Raw genomic sequence first — 16212 nt, forward strand, 5'->3', positions numbered from 1 at the left:
TAACTCATGATTTACAATATATGGAAACAAGCACATCTTTTAAGTGCCAGCATAATGTTCAAACAAAAGGGATAAGCTTCTCAAAGATCCCCCTAGAAAATGACTTTCATGTGGGAGCACATTTTATAGGAATGCCACAGTAAGATTTCTCTCGTGAACTGGCTAAGAGTGTGAGCTCAGCTTAAAGCGTGTCTCAACTGAAAGCTTGATAGACATAGGCAAGGTTCTAAGTAATCACTCATGTGCAAATCATAGCATTTATTTATTTATTTATTTACTTTATTTGTATACCGCTGTTCTCAGCCCTTAGGCGACTCACAGCGGTTAACAACAAGAACAGCAAAAATTCAATGCAACAATAACACGATATAAAAACAGTTAACATCATAACACATTATACAATAATATACAATTAACAACAATAGCCATTCACTATCGTCTCATCACTAAAAACATGATCCAGATCCGTCATCCCTTGTTCCATTCCTATGTTCATTACACTCATTGCACTGACTGTTCGAACGCCTGCTCAAACAACCAGGTTTTCACTTTTTTGCGGAATACCATTAATGATGGAGCTAGTCTAATGTCCGTGGGAAGGGCGTAGTAATCCATAACCATCCAATCTAATATCATCAGGATGGCTGAGAGAAAGAACACAAACTGCTTTGAATAGTCAAGTGTAATATTCAATGCTGAACATTGAGAGTATAGAACTGGAACTATGGATTCTGCAAAATGGGCTCATGGCTGTTGGTTTTACTTCCCTAGGTGACCTTTTAAGTAGCCTGTTGCAAAGTCCCAGCGCAGCCAAATTACTGAACCAGCCAATCCCTGTCCTGGATGCAGAGAGCGAGTATGTCTGTTCCTTGGCCTTGGAGTGCCTGGCTCACCTCTTCAGCTGGATCCCTTTGTCTACGAGCATCACTCCTTCCCTCCTTACCACGATATTCCACTTTGCCCGCTTTGGCTGCGACGCCCGGGCCAGGAAGATGTCCTCCATCAATGGCAGCAGCCAGAACTCTGTCTTGGGCCAAGAACGCGGCCGGCTTGGGGTGCTTGCCATGTCTTGCATCAATGAACTGATGTCAAAGAACTGTGTGCCAGTGGAGTTTGAGGAATACTTGCTGCGGATGTTCCAGCAGACCTTCTACCTCCTGCAGAAGATCACCAAGGAGAATAATGCCCATTCAGTGAAGAGTCGGCTAGATGAACTGGACGAGAGGTGAGGGAGAACAAAGTAACGAAATTGCTGTGGTTGAACTTCCTTCTTATCACAAGATGTTCTTTACTGACTTCTTGTTAGGTGTAGTGTATCTAATCACCTTTTTTCAGAATCCTGTGGTGACAAAGGAAAAGAGGGCAGGTAGGGGCAACCAAATACGTTGACTTTGCAGTTGCAGCATTGTAGGCTTCTTCTACCTCCTCATTTATTACAGTGTGGCTGCGGGTCTGAGATTGTTCAAGATCTGAATTTGCCTTAATTTGGTTGTTACAGAAAGTAGCCAAAGAGACCCAGTGAGGTAAATGTGCATTCCTTTTGTAATTGGCATCTTCTGTCTTGTTCTAAAACACTGAGTGGAAGTTTTCATGCTTTATGAGAAGGAATATTAATCATAAGGAAGCAGAGAGACAGAGAGAGCCATGTTGATCTGTTTTATCCTTAAAACATAAAGCTGGTCCATCTTATACTAGACATTTATTTTGCCCAGATAGTATTCCTTTGTGTTTTTCTGATCATAAGCATTCAATGTACAAAATGTGATATTTGTCAGCTAATTTGGATGACATCTCCCATCATCCCCACCATGGCCAAGTGCCATGTTACTGTGGTATAATGAAGCATAAAGTCTGGTGCCTGTGGAGTGAAAAACACAGTACTAGAATTTGTGTTTATATACATATATACACACATGCACACACTAAAGAGTTCTGAGTACTGACTTCTACTTTTTCAACAGTCTATAAGCCAATGATGCTAAATAGACTGCACTCCTTTTTGAAAAGATGTGAGGAGAAAGGTAATTTTGGACACAATTATTCATTACTCCTTTTTTTAGAGAAATATTCAAAGAAGCCTTGTGGGATGCTTTTCTTAACTACTTCTGGCAATAAGATAAAGCAGAGCAGAATCTTATAGCTTGGAGTGCAATTGAAATGAAAAATTGGCAGGCATTGTTATAAGAAGTGACACTCTCTGTGTGGCATGTTACTGCTGACTGCATTTGCAAGAGTTGAGATTTGCCAGCAGTATCTGACCAGAGAATTTGTTTTTAAGGATGCATTTCCCTGGAAAGCTGGCATTTTTTCAAAAACTGCAAATAAGCTGGTGCTGACATTTGCCTTTGAAAAGGTTGGCTTTTCAAAGGCTGTGGGCATCTTGGGATGCTGAATCCAGATGTCTTTACATAGTCCCTTTTTCTTTTTACTTGCCCTCATCTCTTTCTCTGTATATGATCTCTCTCTTCCTTGCTTTCTCCTCCTCCTCATTTTTGCTGCAATGTGTGAAATCTATGCTTAGTGATTGGTTGCTATAGAATTTAAATGATTGTGTTTAATTTAGTATGACTCACTGGAATAAAAAGTTAAATTGGGAAGAGAATGTCAGATATGAGCTGGCATCCACATTGGTGGAAGCCTGCATAGTGTGACTTTCCATCCTTCCCTTTTCTCATTTGCTTAGTAAAACCTTATCTGCTCGTATCGTCGTGCTATCAGAATAGTCTGGAAGTAGGCTGGGCTTTGCCAAGTGCTGCTGTAGATGGCTGCATGGCATAACTAATAAAAGTATATATTGGCTATTACTGGTTGGCATTTCAACCTGGTTTCAAACTCACCTGATGCCTTTAAAGTAAGCTGTTGTGTTTGTCCCCTCTTTACATGAAGGAGCATGGATTTTTTTTCTAACTTACAAAAACCATTGTTATGTTAATATACATCCAACATTTTGAGTGCTTAGGAGAAATATTCAGTAAACACTGGGTTTAAGATAATTAAACCAGTGCCTGTCATCAGTGATGGACTGGATGAGGGTCATGGTAGTTCATCTGCATGGTGCTACCTTTGAAGATATTTCGGAAGCTGCAACTAGCTCAGAGATGGGCAGCCAGGTTACTAACTGGAGTGCCATACAGGGAGAGAACCACTACCATGTTATGCAAGCTCCACTGGCTGCCGGTCTGCTTCTGGGCTAAATACAAAGTGCTGGTTATTACCTATAAAGCCCTAAAACGGTTTGGGCCCAGACTATTTGAAAATCTCCATGTACAAACCAGCATGAGCACTGCGGTCCATGGAGGAGGCCCTGCTCTCAGTCCCACCCCTGTCTCAAGTGCAGCTGGTAGGGACGAGATAGGGGGCCTTCTTCGTGCTCTCTCACCACCTCTGGAACTTCCTCCCTAAAGAACTAAAAATGGCCCCCTCTCTCCTCTCCTTTAAAAAGCTTTTGAAGACTTGCCTGTGCGTGTAATCTGATTTATGGAGGATTAGTATACCTTACACATATCCTCACCTTGATATCAGTTACTCACGTCATTTGAGTAACTGATTTGATATTCAATTTTATGCATTTAATTGTATTGTGTTTTAATTGGTATGACTCCTTGTGTTATATTATATTCATTTAGTTTAATATTTAATTTAATTTCGTTTACGTTGTATAAGTAATGAGGTATATTGAGTTCATTTTATCTCATGTTTACGTCTTGATTGCTGTTTGTCTGTTTTAGGCACTGAATGTTTGCCATTTTGCTATATTTGGAAACCGCCCTGAGTCCCTTCAGGGAGAGAGGGCGGATTATAAACAAAGTGTTGTTGTTGTTGTTGTTGATGAAGATAATGTTACTATGTTTTTCTTCCATAGTTTTTCTATTTTCTATATTAACATAACAAGATTTTTCTACATCTGTGTGTATGTTGTACACCGGGGAGCTATAAATTATATGACTAGAATAAAGGAAATTGAGTGCATTTCTCTGCATTGTTATTCCTGTAACAGCTAGACTTTCTCAATTAGGTTTTCTGGGTTTGCCTAGTGTGTTATTTCTTCTTCCAGGCATAGATTGTATTAGAAGGCCTTTTGGGGAGATCATTGCTTTGTTTTAGTCAATTTTCGTGATGTACTCATTCTATAGTTGGGTAGCTTTACCTAAAGTCCAATTATTTACATCAGTTATGCAGCCAGTAAGGTTTTTAAAATGTTGAGAAACAGACTGTGCCTTCTGGCCCCAGTCATGTTATATTAAAACCCAATTTGAAAACCCTCATTAGCATGATGACCTATGATTTGAAACATAAGCCACTTTCCTCTTTGCCATATGAAACTAGTTTGATCATTCTTTAGATGGTTGTCCCAAAGCAAAAATGTATTCATTGTCCCTTTTTAATAGAATTCTTAGCCGACATAATTCTTTTAGCTAAAATACACACTGGTGTAGGGTATGGTTGTAGATATTTGTAGCAGACATTCTTCATAACAGAAGCTACAGTGCTTTGTTAAGAACCTCTTTCTTCTATGTTTCACGTAGGAATAGAACAAAAGATTGCCCACCTTGTTGGCAATTCTCATCAGCCTTCTATCTAATTTTAAGGGTGATGGAATATTTTGTTTATTGAAAAAAAAATACTCACTGAATCGTTGTACCTGGATGCTGTTGACAATATTAAGTGTTTTGGCAACATCCACATGTATTGAATTGGGTTTTCTGCCATCTTTTCCTTTTAGTTACATAGAGAAGTTTACGGATTTTCTGCGCCTATTTGTGAGCGTCCACTTGAGGAGGATTGAGTCCTATTCCGAGTTCCCCGTGGTTGAATTCCTTGCACTGTTGTTCAAGTACACATTTCATCAGGTAAACAAACACTAACATGTCATTTCTGGGTAGTCCAGCTTTATTGAAAGTTGGATGATTGCGCTGCAGCACAATAAATAATATTACCCTTAACTCTTGGATTCTCGAGTTCCACAGGAAAACACCTTACTGCTTTTTATTTCTCGAGAACAAAATCTTTCATGTTTTAGAATTTTACTGCCTCAACTGTGATCTTGACAGCTCAAGATTTTGGACTGAGTGGGATTCCAGAATTGTGAGACAATCTTCTTTGTGGGACTTTGAGGAAAAGAACCTTAACAGGAAAATGCAGTCTCAATTTTAGATTTCTGGATTGTCAAATATTATCTCTGAGGGCCCACAATCCCAAGTTGTGTCATTATCTTAATACAGCTCCATAACAGTTAACTGTTAAAACAAGATAAAACCAGAAACAAGTAGGAATCACATCTCTTAAGTGTCTGCACACCCTGAGTTTAAATTTCCACTTAACATTAAAATGCCATTAGAGTATGTTGCCATTTGAAATGCCCTGAAGAAGCAATTCCAAGTAATAATAATAATGTAATATACTTTGGGTTGTTGTAGGTTTTTCGGGCTATATGGCCATGTTCTAGAAGCATTCTCTCCTGACCTTTCTCCTGCATCGGTGGCAAGCATCTTCAGAGGTTGCAAGGATGCTTGCCAGAGACGCAGGCAAAACGTCAGGAGAAAATTCTTCTAGAACATGGCCATACAGCCCGCAAAAACCTGCAATATCCCAGTGATTCTGGCCATGAAAACCTTTGACAATACATAATATACTTTATTTATATTCTACTCTATCTCCCCAAGGGGACTCAGAGCAGATTACAGAATACATTTATGGCAAACATTCAATGCCGTTATACAATTTACAAACAAAGACAGACAGTACATAGACAGAGGCAAAGCTTCCCTCTTTCCCATTTCACTTCCAGCATCTGGAGGCTGTGGTCAACTCAGTCTTGGGGATGGGTTTTTGTTCCATTTTTCCATGCCGAGGTGCCTGACCCACTCAATGCACCCACGGCTTGAACTGCCAACCTTCCGGTTGGCAAGATTTTCTGTAGCTGGCGATTTAACCTGCTGTGCTAACCGCAGCACTGAAGACATACCAGCAATTATGGAATGTTGCCATCAAAATGCCATTGTCTGATGCCTTATCATTTACCCAGCTTACAAAGGCAAAAACAACATTAGTCAGAAAACATTCTGAAAATTTGAGAAGATTCCTCTGGAAGCAAGAACCTGAATTGACTCACACTGTTGATGCTTGCCAATATTACTTTAATTCTGATTTATGAGCACAGTACACGTTTCAAAAATATCCTGTACAGCAAAAAAAAATTATGTTTGATAGTAAACTTCCCAACTGAGTAGAATAACATTTCTCTATGTCTTCTTCAGCATTGTTTTGTTGCATAAAAATGAACACAACCCATTGCTTTGTCTGGTTTGCTATCAATTAGGATTACATTTCTACACAATCAGAGGAAATGTCATATTTTAATGGAGTGATGCCTGTCACTCTGACCCTGTAAACACTTTTTCACTACTCTTAATAACTTGTGTTTACTTCCATCTTTCAGCCTACCCATGAAGGTTACTTTTCCTGCTTAGACATCTGGACTCTCTTCTTGGACTACTTGACCAGTAAAATAAAGAGCCGCCTAGCAGATAAAGAAGCCGTACTGAATAGGTATGCACACTGGGTTGCTATTGAAGTACATTGATGAGAAATCCTTTGGCTGCACGAATTGCTATTTTTAGCACGTCTTTTCTTGTCTGTCTCTGTCTTTATTTATTTATTTATTTGCCAAAACTCAACATCTTGTTGAATTCTCATGTATTGTAATTTACAAGGGAAAAGAAAAAGAACTGTTGTTTCTTCTCACATAATAATAATAATAATAATAATAATAATAATAATACTTTACTTATAGACCGCCCTCTCTCAGACTAGAAACTAGTTCTAGCTCAACTTCTTAGTTTTGTGTAGCCAGACTTGGTCATACTTATTGTGTGGATCAGGTCCGAGGTGGTAGGAAATAGCAGTGTTTTGAATTCTTCTTGCTCTTACTGTCTTGAGAAGGAAGAGCTGAAGCCCAAACATTAGCTGCTAACGAAACAGCAAATCTTGATTTTGCTAGTCAGTGAAGTACAGGAAGAACAAGGTTTCGTCATTTTTTTTCTGACAGCACACTTTATAAATGCAGTTCTTACCAAAAGTATGTGAACAGGAAGTTGTAAAACGAATGTTGATATGGAAGTGCAAGTCTGGTTACACCACAAGAACAGCTCTGAAGACTTCCTTGCTCATAGTTAAGGCTTTTTCTTATTAAGAAGAGCACCGTGTATGAAATGTTTAATCCGGATGTGGCTTCTAACCTCCCAGTTCAATTGAATGCCTGCGTAACTGTTATGTCTTCAGAATGTTCATATGTTATAGATAATAGTATTCCCTCTCATGCTGTTTTCCCCTACTGAAATTATCTTTGGGAAGATATTATAAGCACATCTCAGGCTTGTATATTTCCCCAACTCACTACATGGCGAAGCAAATCACCAGGAAAGATGTCTTAGCTGTTTGAATGGAAGCTGATGGGTATAATCTCTCAGACTCAGGGAAATTGCACACTTAAATAACTACAGGATTTCTTCAACAGTAGTTTATTGCTCACTGTAGTGAAATGAGGCAGAGGAAAGGAATTACATTTCTGGCCCTTCTCACTTTTTCATAGGGACCAGAAGAGGATGAAATGAATTTCTTTCAAGATATTTATATTACGAAATTATTATTGTGCAATAAGTACTCCCTGCAACATGTGTCATTGCTAGCGTCAGGTTTCAGTCTGACTTCAAGAGTGTTCTGTATGTTGCTGTTTTTTTTTCCTTTTTGATTTTGAAATGAGTATAGCTCATGGGAAAGGAGGTTTAGTTCTGCTTTTATAGTTGGTAAATAACTGTTTTCTGGAGTGACACTGGTTTGTATTAGACCTCAACTGCCATCAGTCTATCACTATTGGCTGAAGTCTGATGGGACTTCAAATCCAGGAGAACCACACTTTTTTCATCCCTGATGTAGCCTACAACAGTGACAATACTTTCATTAGAAATGCAGAATTATTTCTGTTGTGTGGTTTTTGTTGGGATTTTTTTTAAAAAGCAGCATTACAAAAACGCAAAGTATAAAAGGAGACCGTCCATTCCATCCCAAATATCCATAATCAGCAATGTGATTGTGTGGCATCCTTTCAGGTATTTAAAGATGGCTGTCACATCAACTCTCAGTCCTCTCTTCCCCAAAATAACGATTATTTGAATCCAATTCCTGTCCTCTGAGATATTGCCCACTTGTCATCTGAACATTTAAAAAGCATGGATTCTGTTCCACCATCTAAGTAATTTGTAAGAAAGTTAAAAAACATCTTGAGCCACCCCATTTATCACTCTTCTCCAGGATGGTCACTCATGTTTAAGTCTTATATATTTTCTTGCAATAATGTGCAAAGGCCATTTTATGAGGAATGATGTTGACTAGTACAGGAGGGTCAAGCCATTTGTATCAGGTGGGGGAGCCAAGCTGCAGATTATCTGATCAAAGTGGGGTGAGCCTTATTTTAGTTTTAATGAGAAAAGTATAACTCCTGTGGAATTTCCTTCCTTGATTTCACTAATTTGGGGAGTTTTTCCCCTACAGGTACAAAGATGCCCTGGTTCTCCTGTTGACAGAGGTATTGAATCGAATACAGTTCAGGTACAACCAAGCTCCGTTGGAAGAACTGGATGACGAGGCGCTGGATGATGATGTAAGATCAGACACCCACAAAGCTAAGAACAAATAACTGTGAATTTAAGTCTTGAATGTGAAGCCATGTTGTTCTAGTTTCATATTCTTCATTATGGAATTGGGAGAAATATCAACAAAACTGAAATACTTGTGGATAGTAGCCTGCTGTTGGTGACCCGTTGAGCTCTTTGTCCCATGCTATTTTGTTTTGTAGGGTTACAAATGTGTAAAGCTGGGTGTATGGTTAGGAATTTATTCTATGTTACACAGTAGATTCTATATAGGTACTGCCTATGAAAGTTTCTGGACTTTTATGACTAACTCCAGCCATTGAAACTATAGTTTTGAATATCTTTGTGTGGTTTTTAACTTAAATGTTTTTAATATTAATGCTATTTAATTCTGTTTTAATATTTGTATAGTATTTTAAAATTGTATTGAAATGCTTTTAATGAATCTGCTTTGTGGAGAGAAAAAGCAGGATATAAATAAACTTAAAAATAATAATAGCCAATTGAATTTTTGTTTTAGATAACTTGAGAAAGAGACTCTTCTGTAGTTTCTCCTAATTTAAACATGCTTAAAACATATCTCCCAAAAGAAAAATTAAGTGGTAGAATGAAATTTTGTGCATTCGACTGCAAGTTTAGGAAGTAATTTTTAAAAAATTGTTGGGGATGGGATCTCTATCGGCAGTAATTGAGTCAACAGACTGTGACTACGACTGGAAGCCGCATTCTAGATTGGTGTTTTTAATGAGATGAGCATCAAAAATGGTATTTTCCACTCACTCTACCACTTCTAGATTTTGTGGTCACATTCTGCTGCATACACAGAGCTGGTCTAACGGTAATAATTTGGAAGAGAAATGAAATAATTGGCTTTCTGTTTTCTTTTGGCCACAGCAGCAGACAGAGTGGCAACGGTACTTACGCCAGAGTTTGGAAGTCGTAGCCAAAGTTATGGAGCTCTTGCCAACACATGCCTTCTCTACACTGGTAAGACTGCGTTTGACATTTGTTTCCATTTCAAGTATCAGATCTGCTTCAGTGCAACTTCAGAGACCTACTTTCTGATATATCGTATGTGTGGATTAGCGAGAAGTGCGAGGTTTTAACTGCATTGGGCTCACTAAAAACACAGTGATCTGTGACACCTGCAATGTCACTATTGTTCCAGATCTTGGAAGAGTTTTTCCTTTTAAACTAGACACAATACTATTGGTTTTAGTTATGAATAGATTTTTAATTGGTTTTAATTGTTTATTTTTAATACCATCAATATTTGATTTTATTTTAATGTTTGGATATTTTGAGCTTTTCAATTATATTGTATTGGTTTTACTGTAAGCCTCTTTGAGTCTCTTTTTAGAGAATAAAAGCAGTGCACAAATAATAATAATAATAATAATGATAATAATAATACTTTCAGCTCAGTCTTACTGGCAAGAGTTTGTCAATAACCATGGAATAATGAAACCAAAACTGCACTAAAGTAGGGCTATTCCATTTGACATGTGAACTTATTTCAGTAATTGTGTTGAATCTGGAAAAAGAACAAAAGGTTTAAGAAGTGAAGTAGTGTTGTGCAAGTCTGAAAAAAAAACCCAGTCCTTTCTGACCTAGGAATGTAAAGAGATATCACTTTTAATTATTTTGCATTTCTCAGAATCCTGTCAGTATCTTCAAGGGAATATGAGGGCATATTGTCATGTTGTGGGCCCTCTTGGACCATTGTAAGACTAGGAGAAGCTTGGGAAATGGAAGTCATAGAATCATAGAGTTGGAAGAGACCTCATGGGCCATCCAGTCTAACCCCCTGGCAAGAAGCAGTCACTTCCTATTTATTTTTTTAAAAAATAGGCCTTTGTGGTCACGTTCCATCTTTTCCCCCCTTGTTTTTAGTTTCCAGTTCTCCAGGAAAATTTGGATGTGTATCTGGGACTGCAGCAGTTCATTGTCTCTTCAAGTTCAGGTAAGAAGGATGCCTTGTGTTTGAAGTCTCATGTGTGTTTAGCAGCCTTGTCATAATACTGTATTGATCCGATTTGTTGGATGGTTATATTTCAGGATGTTGGAACAGAATGAACTCAGCAGCAGCATAGTTGACTGAGTAACTTCTCCAAACTCTGTTTTGTTCCCACAAAGCTCTTCACTGCATTACACTTTAAATTGTTTTGAATAGCCCTTGATAATGAGTACTTAAAGACACATTCAGGATTGTTCCTGCTATCCTGACCTCTCTTGTATGATTCGTGGTTATCTGTTGAGAGATATCGCCACCCTGTTTTGAATAGTAGTTGATCCTGGTACAAACGAGTGGGATTTAATAATAATAATAATAATACACTTTTTATATTCTGCTTTATCTCCCCGGAGGAACTCAGAGCAGATTAGAATACACTTATAAGGCAAACATTCAATGCCATTTTACACAAACAATGACATACAATACACAGATCAGCTTAAAGGCCTTTACCCCTTTCCCTCTCTGGCATCTGGTGGCGATGCTCAACTTCCAGCCATGGGAGGTGTTCTTGTTCCGTTTTCCATGCCGAAAGAGCCTACTGTCTCCAGATATCTCTGGTCTTTTTGTCGGCATGTCTACATGGGGTGCCCTTTTACCTTCCTGCTGAGGTGGTACCTATTGATCTACTCACATTGCATGCTTTCGAACTGCTAGGTAGACAGAAGCTAGGACTAACAGTTGAGAGCTCACCCCAGTGTGTGGCTTTGAACTGTTGACCCTCCGGTCAGTAGCCTTTCCTGCAGCTAGCGGCTTTAACTGCTGTGCTACCACAGCCCCTTAAAACAGCAGTGTACCTTTCAGCAGTGCTCTTTTGTTGAACTAAACAATTTTAACAAGAATTCTGCCAGTAATCAGCACTTGACCAGTGACCTACAAGGGAAAATGCATATAATGTAATTACTGTAAATGTTTAGCTTCCTGGGAAGCTAGTGCCGTAATTAGATTTCGCCTCCTAGTGTCACTCGTGTTACATAGATTATAGCTATTCATGAGTTTTATGTTTTAAAATTCTATAAAGGGGAGGAAGTGGAGGGTTCCTTCAAGTTATCAGAATATCAGAATGGCTGTTGTTTTTTGCTATATTATTTACAGCCATATTTACATTCTTGTCTTTCTTAGTGTTTTTATGTCAGGTGGTTTGTGCTGGTGATGTGCAGTCTTTGGGGAGGTTGTGGGTGGGTTTGGGGGGCAATTGAGTTTTAAAAACTATTTTAAGTGTTCGTTTATTTAATGCTTAGGCCATAGGACTTTCACGTCCAGGACAAAAAAATAAATACATAAAAGCCAGATTATTAAATGCAATACAAAGTACACCATTAAAATACAATATAAACCATTAAAATGCTACATAAATCAATGGTTAGATGCACCCTCAAAATGCTACATAAACTACTATATGAACTGGCTGTTGCATTGTTAAAAACCAAATATTATTAAACTAGTATTATTAAAAATTAAGCAAGAAATTCTTTGGATGTAGACAACCACACTATGATTATAAGGTAAAGGTCTCCCCGGGACAGTCAACTGCAATATCAGTATTTAATCTTGCCTGGATTTTCAGTGTTGCCAGCATTTTATTATTACTACTACTATTATTATTATTATTATTATTATTATTTTATTTCCTGCCTGCCTCTCCTCATGGCGCCAGGTGGGTTACAGAATAATTAAAACACATAAGCATTGTAAAAATACCACAAATATACATATTAAAATGTATTTCTATAAAAGATACATATTAAAATGTATTTCTATAAAAGATACATATTAAAATGTATTTCTATAAAATATGCATTAAAATATACATTAAAAAGATTAAACCAAGGCCCCTTTTAAAAATTGTTTTAAGAGCATTTATTGTATTTTAATCTGTTTTAACCACCCTGTTACTATTTAAATTTTTTGTATCACAGTTCTTAAACTTGACTAAAGTGTGGGATAGTTAGACCCTTTGAGTCACCACAGGGAAACAGGCAGGGTATAAATAAAGTAAATAATAATTTTTTTTTAATTATTATTTCAGGTCACAGGCTGAACATCACAGCAGAGAATGACTGCCGGCGCTTGCACTGCTCTCTGCGAGACCTCAGCTCTTTGCTCCAGGCGGTCGGCCGGTTAGCCGAGTATTTCACTGGTGATATGTTTGCTGCCCGGTTCAGTGATGCCCTTACCGTAGTGGAGAGGTAGGCAATGTGACACTCCCTTGCAGTGTCAAGAGGTTCTGGGAGTTCATACTTTTTCTTGCTGCTAGCACAGGCATGGGCCAACTTTGGTCCTCCCTCCAGGTATTTTGGACTCCAACAGCTGGTAGGCTGTTAGGAATGGTGGGAGTTGGAGTCCAAAACACCTAGAGGGAGGACCAAAGTTGGCCATGCCTGATCTAGACTGTAGAATGGTTACTAAAAAAGGTTAAGAAAAAACCCAGAATTGTGTCTTTTAGGATTATTTAGAGAGAGGGAATCAGCAAAGGAGATGAAGAAATTTGCCAATATAGCTTTGTTGCTGCAAGATTAACAATAGTGAAATCTTGGAAGGGGGAAAATGAGTTACTTATAAAGCACTGGAGAGAGAAAAAAACCCTATTAGAATGTATTTCAATGACCAGGCTGACAAATTGTGTTTGGGGAGGAAACAATGAGGAATTCTCTAAAAAATGGAGGCTGGCATTTGGATATTTGGAAAGGAAGAAAAATGCAGTAGCCGCAAGGGGGATTTCTTAAAACAGGTATAAGAGTAGCCTTTTAATAGTTATAGCCACTTTAAGTCTCCTTATGGAGAGAAAAAGTGGGATCTCAATAAACAACAACAACAACAACAACAACAACAACATAATAATAATAATAATAATAATAATAATAATAATAATAGATGCATAGCCTCTTTGAGTGTCCTTATGGAGAGAAAAAAGCAGGGTATAAATAAACATAATAATAATAATAATAATAATAATAATAATAAGGAAGCAGATGAAACAATAGATCACATCCTCAGCTGCTGCAAGAAGATCGCGCAGACAGACTACAAGCAGAGGCATAACACCGTTGCTCAAATGATTCATTGAAACTTGTGCCACAAATACCATCTGCCTGCAACAAGGAACTGTGGGGATTACAAGCCGGAAAGAGTTACAGAGAATGAACACGCCAAACTCCTCTGGGACTTCCAGACAGATTCAGACAGACAGAGTTTTGGAGCATAATACTGACCTCAAAATCGTGTTAAAAAACAAAGTATGGATCGTCGATGTTGCAATCCCAGGTGACAGCAGGATTGCAGAGAAACAACTGGAAAAGCTGACACAATATGAGGATTTAAAGATCGAACTGCAAAGACTCTGGCACAAGTCAGTAAAGGTTGTCCCAGTGGTGATGGGCACATTGGGTGCAGTGCCTAAAGACCTTGGCCTGCACTTAAACACAATCAATGCTGACTAAATTACCATCTGCCAGCTATAGAAAGCCACCTTACTGGGATCTGCATGCATTATTCGCCAATACATCACACAGTCCTAGACACTTGGGAAGTGTCCGACGTGTGTTCCAATTCAACAGTCAGCAGAGTGTCTGCTGTGGACTCATCCTGTTGTGTTTCAAATAAATAAATAAATAATAATGATGATGATACATATTATTCTGCACGCATTATTCGCCGATACATACATAGTCCTAGACACTTGGGAAGTGTCCAACGTGTGATCCAATACAACAACCAGCATAGTGATCTTGTTTGCTGTGGACTCGTTGTGTTTCAAATAATAATAGATACATAGCCACTTTGTGCCTCCTTGTAGAGTTAAAAAACATAATAATAATGACAACAATAAAATACAGAGCTACTTTGAGTCTCATTATGGAGAGAAAAGGTGAGATATAAATAAATGTAAACATAATAATAATAATAATAATAACAACAACAACAACAGTAATAATAGATATAAGATTCACATTGAGTCATGTTGGAAGTCATAGTTGGTGGGTTCACGGTTGCTGAGAAGGAGGGAATGGGTTTGATAACATGTAATTCTACAGTTTCTGTTAGTTACTGTGCTGTTTGTACTTGATGTTTACTTTTGTTTGTTATTCACACACAATAAAATTTAAACATTTTAAGGGGGGAGACAATTCTTGTAGTTTAACACCACTTTGGCTGTTCGAGTTCAGTGCTATGAAACTTGTCGGAGTTGCATTTTTACAAGGTCAAAGAGTGCTGGCACCTCATCAAAATACATCTCCCATGATTCCATAGCATTGAGCCAGGTCAGTTAAGGGTTCTTAAACTGCATGCATTCTACAGTGTAGCTGCACCATTAGATTTTCTTCCTGTTTGCTCCTATAGCATCTGCAGAGAAGTAAAAGGCCCTACTCAGATCAATATTAAGTAAACAATACTGAATGTCAAAAATACTATCTTGTTCTTTAAGAATATTATTTTAACTAATGCTTTAAAAATTCAGCATGGCTAACATCTTTTTCAAGTGTTAAAACCAATAGTACTACAAGCAATGCCATGCCTGCATGCAGCAGAGGAAAGCCCCATTTACTTCCCCGTTAAGATTTGGGCCCTGCTTTAGTTAATGAAGTGGTTTGATCCATAGCTGCTTGTAAGTTGGCAAAATGGGGTCTCTGTTACTTCCTCTTCCTGCTTTTCATGATGGAATCCACCTTAAATCAAATATTCATTAATGTAGCTGAAGATTGCATGCATACATTTACAGTTCCCATTGTTCTGGAATAGTACCTAATCATCCTGTTTTCGGAACCATTTCTCTCAACAGATTGGTCAAGGTGACACTGTACGGATCCCAAGTCAAACTCTACAATATTGAAACTGCTGTGCCATCTGTTTTGAAACCTGATCTTATTGATGTGTGAGTAGGATTTGTGGAATCTTTGGGGACATTGGAAACACAGTACTTACCTTTCTACAAGAGAACAACACTCTTTAACTCTGTACCTTGTTGCGGTCTGCTAGCATTGGGAATTGGCACATTTGGCAGGCTCATTTCAATGCCAAGTTTCTGAGATTCCTCCCACTTGCCTGAGTCTTCTGATAATTTTCTCACATTCAATACCAGTCCAAATGAAGTATACTGTCACTAGCTCTCAGCCCACTCAAACTGAGTCAGAAAGAACTCAAAATTATGCCAAATATCTAAGAAGCAGATCAAATCAGTACCTGGTTTTAGACTCTTAGAAACAAAAGCAGAAACAGTGGCATAAATTGCAGGTCATTGTCAGCACAAGATCAACACGCTTAACACCAAACTAAAGAGGTGAATTAATTTGCAGAGGTAAGGGGGAGGAGATAGTATTTTATATAACCAGCTTTGAGACATAATATTGTAACATGTAAATGTAAAAAAGGGATGACCAACTAGCTAAAACTGCCAGTAATGCAGCCAGGAACCTCAGACATCTGGAACAGAATCTCAGACTTACGAAACATAAACATGTACCAGGGCCGGTGAGTGAGTAGCACACAAGACAAAATATGAGAAAAACAAAGAGCAGGAGCACATGAGAAAACCTTTGCCCCAAGGAG

The 16212-nt window shown here is 38.2% G+C and overlaps 1 protein-coding gene across 2 annotated transcripts in view; it reads left to right on the forward strand.

Annotated features, from left to right (window-relative positions):
* Positions 1-16212, forward strand: part of XPO6 (exportin 6) — a 58468-nt gene that overhangs the window by 23158 nt on the left and 19098 nt on the right. The window contains exons 7-14 of one of the 2 annotated variants that reach the window (XM_060786241.2): positions 772-1225; positions 4724-4850; positions 6440-6549; positions 8551-8659; positions 9546-9638; positions 10545-10614; positions 12695-12854; positions 15446-15538. In XM_060786241.2, the coding sequence (XP_060642224.2) occupies positions 772-1225; positions 4724-4850; positions 6440-6549; positions 8551-8659; positions 9546-9638; positions 10545-10614; positions 12695-12854; positions 15446-15538 (1216 nt within the window). The remainder of the gene's footprint in view (positions 1-771; positions 1226-4723; positions 4851-6439; positions 6550-8550; positions 8660-9545; positions 9639-10544; positions 10615-12694; positions 12855-15445; positions 15539-16212) is intronic. The other variant, XM_060786242.2, reaches the window with a different exon arrangement.

Source organism: Anolis sagrei, chromosome X (genome assembly GCF_037176765.1).
Source record: "Anolis sagrei isolate rAnoSag1 chromosome X, rAnoSag1.mat, whole genome shotgun sequence".
In the NCBI taxonomy this organism is placed as follows: Eukaryota; Metazoa; Chordata; class Lepidosauria; order Squamata; family Dactyloidae; genus Anolis; species Anolis sagrei.